This window comes from Amblyomma americanum, chromosome 2 (genome assembly GCF_052857255.1).
Source record: "Amblyomma americanum isolate KBUSLIRL-KWMA chromosome 2, ASM5285725v1, whole genome shotgun sequence".
NCBI classification, from domain to species: domain Eukaryota; kingdom Metazoa; phylum Arthropoda; class Arachnida; order Ixodida; family Ixodidae; genus Amblyomma; species Amblyomma americanum.
In genome coordinates, this window is record NC_135498.1 from 210105846 (window position 1) to 210111046 (window position 5201).

At 44.5% G+C, this 5201-nt stretch overlaps 1 protein-coding gene across 1 annotated transcript; it reads left to right on the forward strand.

Moving 5' to 3' along the window:
* Positions 1 to 694: 694 nt before the first annotated feature.
* Positions 695 to 3038, forward strand: LOC144120359 (mediator of RNA polymerase II transcription subunit 12-like). Its single transcript, XM_077652722.1, has 3 exons — positions 695 to 718; positions 2140 to 2379; positions 2871 to 3038. Exons 1-3 carry the CDS (start codon positions 695 to 697, stop codon positions 3036 to 3038), a joined length of 432 nt encoding a protein of 143 aa, XP_077508848.1.
* Positions 3039 to 5201: the final 2163 nt, after the last annotated feature.

The following is a 5201-nucleotide window of genomic DNA, read 5'->3' on the forward strand; positions in this document are numbered from 1 at the left end:
CGCCATTTCAGGACGAGTAAGGCGCTGGTGCGTAGGCTGTGTGCTGATCTTCAGGGCGAAATCGGGGCAAAGGGGCCGACCGGAGTGCCGACAGAAGCGAAAGTTCTTTGTGCGCCTCGGTTTTCCAACCGGGAGCTTTCAGACTACTGTCGCCAGTGAGGTGACCATCCAACTCTCGCAATCCCCAATGAGCCGCTGCACCAGCGCAGTAGCGGCAAGCGAAAAGGGTGGGTAACCTTTCCGTCCACGCCAGCGGAAAAGCAGCAGGCAGTGGCAGAATATTTGCACCGCGGCCGAATTCCTGGTGTTGTTGGCTCCGTCGATGGAACCCTCGTTGCCCTCAGTCAGCCCAAAGGCCTCAGCCCTGGTGAAACGGAGGCATTCATGACCAGAAAGGGCTACTACGCCCTAAATTAACACGATGTTAGTAAGTACTACAAGTCTGTCCACTCGTTAAAACAAAATCATAATTCACGAATTTCAACCGCCTGCGTGAATTTCGGGCATTTGTATACTTGAATTTCAATGCACTCAAACTCGGAGTGAGGAAACGTCATTTACATTGTCTGGTAACATATTAACGATACTTATGAGAAACAAATTCTGCCGAGGTTTCCGCATTATTTTCTTAATACGTTATGCACTCAAGAAGGTCACCAAGGAACTGCTTAAGCTGTTTGCCAAAAAGGCCTCCATGGACATTGCTGAAGGGGGAAAGGTGAGGGATTATCATTTTGAAGCATTATACATCCTCCTTTCTTGTGCATAGACTGTCGTTAGGATGAACTCGGTGAAACGAATTCTCGGATTACATAAACAATGAGAAGCCATTTCATTGGTTTCCCGTAAGGCTTAGTGTAAGAAAAAATCTGCTTAGGACGAACTATTAGGAACAATGCAAGGGGGAAAAGCGGCTGGTGAGGATCAGGTAACAGCAGATCTCTTGAAGGATGGAGTTTAGATGATGGAGTGTTTGTAGCGCGAAGACACAAGGACACAGCAGAGAAGTTGACTTCTGTGCTGTGTCCTTGTGTCTTCGCGCTACCAACACTTCATCATGACCTACCAACAGGCCCAAATTGTTACTCTTATGGACGGAGGGGAGATTGTGCTAGAAAAACTAGCCACCCTGTATACACAATGCCTTATGACCTCGACCGTACCTGAAGCTTGGAAGAGCACAGACATTATCTTAATTCATAAGCTATGAGACTCCAAGGACTTGAAAAATTACTGATTGATCACCTTACTGTCTGTGTTGCCTGCAAGGTATTTACTAAGGTAATCACTAATAGAGTCAGGGCAACTTTAGACTTTAATCAACCAAATGATCAGGCAGGCTTTTGTAAAGAATATTCCACAATAAATCATATTAACGCTATCAATCAGGTGATAGATAAATGCGCAGAATATAACCAACAACTATATATAGTCTTCATTGATTACGAGAAAGCATTCGACTCAGTAGAAACCTCAGAAGTCATACAGGCATTGCGTAAATAAGGGTGTAGAAGAACCTTATGTCAAAATACTGGAAGATATGTACTATAGCAACTGCATAGCTACCATAGTCCTCCATAAAGTCAGCAATAAAATTCCGATAAGGAAGGGCGTCGGGCAAGGAGACACGATCTCGCCAATGCTATTCACTGCCTGTTTACAGGAGGTATTCTGAGGCCTGAATTGGGAGCAGTTGGGGATAAGAGTTAATGGAGAATACCTAAATAATCTGCGATTCGCTGATGACATTGCTTTGCTGAGCCGCGCGGTAGATGAACCGCAAATCATGATCAGTGAGTTAGACAGACAGAGCAGAACGGTGGGTCAAAAAAATAACATGCAGAAAACCAAAGTAATGTTCAACTGCGTAGCAAGGGAACAGCAGTTCACAATTGGAAACGAGGTGCTGGAAGTGATAAAGGAATACGTCTACTCTGACACTATGAGGTTGACTACTGTTTGTTTTTTCCCGTTCCTTGAAGAGTGCACAGTTATGGGAATGCTTACTATTTTTGTGATGGCCTCACAGGGATTTTACCTTTGAATGAAAACCTGTTAATAACTGGTGCGTGCTCTTTGTGTTGTGGTAAGTCCAGGGCATTGCATGTCATTTGCCTGTGTGCTTTCTCTGCCATTCAGGTCAAGTGGCACGCTCGAGAGGGCTTCAACTTTGAGGCAGTCACAGCCAGGTTCCAGTCCCTGTCCTACTTTGACCAGCATGTGGTTGCTCAGACGTGTGTTGCGTCGGTGCTCGAAATGCTGGGGGGCTTTGCTGCAGGCTCCTCCAACCACCTGCCCATGGTTGACTACATTGCCGTCCTCTTTGATCTTATGGAGCTGTCCTTCAACATTCATGGCTTGATAGAGTTCGGCCTCCAGGTTAGTGCACTCGCTGGCATCTGGAATGTTTTGCTGTTTCATTCAGACTGGTTTGATTACCTTGCATTTCTTGTTGAATTTCATTCATTACATTACTTGTTTGTTCTCACTGATTTTGCACTTTATGATTTATACCAATTGCTCCAGCATTTTGAAATGCTTTGGCGGATAAGGGCATGTGATTACCTAGGGGAAATTTCTGGTAACATTGCATATTGCAAATCAAAAGAAGGCTTACGTTTAATTTCATTTGCTTCACTTTTTCTTGTATCATTAAGCACATATCATGTAAGGTAACCTGACGGTACTCTTGAAGGTAAATGTGGAGGAAAACATGACACCTGGGACAGATTTTCATGGCCAAAGGCTAAGGGCTTAATGCATGCTGTGAAAACATGCTGAAGCGGCTTCAGTAGCTTCTTGCATGATGCGATAGTTCTGGTTTACTGTGCAAGGAGTGAGTGATTGTCGCAATCTGTTTCTGGTTTCAGTTGCTAAAAGAACTCGTTGAAGTTGAGAACCAGCTTGCTCAGAAGGGATCTGCCCTGAGTGGAACATATGCAACATCTCTAGGGTTGTACATCGTAGGCCTGTTTTATAGATACCATTGCTGCCTTTTGGTGTGCCAAGATTACACAGTAGAAGCCTGTGAGAGGTGAGTTCTGTGTTTCGAAGGCCAGTGAGCATGGGTCTCACTTAATTTACGTTTGTTCACTGCTGATTGCTGAATACCTCCAGCTGATTGCACTGTTTGCTGCAATGCTGGAAATGCTAAATGATGTTTGTAAAGCACCGTAATGTATGGTGGCCTGCATGCTCGAGAATCTTTTCACAACCTCGATATTCTGTGTGGGATAAGCAAGGCTCTCTCTCGCATGGTCAGAATTATGCAGTTTCTTTTTGGCTGCCACACATTGTGTGGTCATTGAGTCAAAGTTTCATCCGAAGTATGACGTGGTGGTTTTTCAAAAGTATGCCGACTTTTTTACATTGCATGCGGAGAAGGAGAGAAAATTTGTGATAGCTAGATTACATAAGTGGTCGTGAAGTAGTGAATTTTGTCTGGAATGGTGGCATCCGCTGACTAGAAAAAGATTGTGACCTTCTGAATCTAGTTTTAAAATTTGAAACTCTAGAAGCTCAGAAACCTACAAAAGAACAAAGAACAGCTTGCATTCTAAAACATGTTTGTTCATTAGTTTGTAATGTGTTAAATAAGTCACTGCAGTTGATGATTCACTGATTGACCGCATAAAAGATGGCTTGAATTGATAATTGATAATTGATAATGACAATCTGCAGCGATGGCGTAGAGGTAGAACATCCGCCTCGCGTGCAAGAGGACCGGGGTTCAAATCCTCGTGCCGAGCAATTCTCCACCAGGTTTAAAAAAAAATCCGCGTGTCGATGGAATTGCATAACCAGGCCTGGAGTGCGGCCTGATCTTGGTGACCAGAACCGACAACGCACTATATCACCAGAGCAGGATTTGGCCAATCTGGTGTAGTACTTGGCCACAACCTTCTATGATCAAACAAATTAACCATCGGCCCTCAGTCCCCAGCGGCTGCAGAGCAACTGACCACGGCGGCCGTCAGACCTGTGAGGCAGCGGAGGGTGGTAAGGACCTCTGGCTCCGGACAGGCTGCCATTGGAATCTGAATCTGGCTACGTTTAACGCTAGAACTTTAGCTAGTGAGGCTAGCCTAGCAGTGCTGTTTGAGGAAATAGCGGGAATTAAATGGGATGTGATAGGGCTTAGCGAAGTTAGGAGGACAGGTGTGGCGTATACAGCACTAAAGGACGGACACATACTGTGCAATCGCAGTTTACAGGATGGACGAGAACTAGGTGTGGGATTCTTTATTAATAGCTGGAAACGTAGAGGAGTTCTACAGTATTAACGGGAGAATAGCAGCTATAGTAATTAGGCTGAATAGGAGGTACAAGCTCAAAGTGGTGCAGGCCTACGCACCCACATCCAGCCATGATGACCAGACTGTTGAAAGTTTCTATGAGGATGCAGAATCAGCAATGAATAAAGTAAAATCGCAGTACACTGTACTGATGGGCGACTTCAATGCGAAGGTGGGCAAGAAGCAGTCTGATGACCACGCGGTAGGTGACTATGGGATAGTCTCTATAGTCTATAGCCTATGGGATAGGCTCTAGAAATAGCAGGGGAGAGTTATTAGTTTAATTCGCGGATAGAAATAATTTACGGATCATGAATACCTTCTTCCGCAAACGAGAAAACAGGAAGTGGACCTGGAAGAGCCCCAATGGTGATATTAAAAATAAAATTGACTTCAGACTATGCGCTAAATCTGGCATCATTCAGGATGTGGCCGTCCTCGGAAAGGTGCGTTGTAGCGACCACAGAATGGTAAGGTCTAGAATTAGCTTAGATTTGAAGAGGGAAGGGAAGAAGCTAGTGAAGAAGAAGACCTTTAATGAGTTAGCCGTAGGAGGGAAAGCACAGGAGTTTAGGATAGCGCTGCAAAACAGATATTCGGCTTTAACTGAGGAAGATGATCTTGATGTTCATTCAATGCACGATAATCTAACATCAATAATTACGGAGTGCGCAGTAGAAGTAGGCGGTAGGACATTTCGAAAGTATACCGGCAAGCTATCTCAGGTGACGAAAGATCTGATTAAGAAGCGCCAAAACATGAGGGCATCTAACCTTACCGATAGAATAGAACTAACGGAGCTATCAAAGTTAATAAATAAGCGCAAGGTAGCCGACATAAGGAAGTTTAATATGGAGAGAATCGAGCATGCTATAAAGAACGGAGGTAGCCTAAAAACAGTGAAGA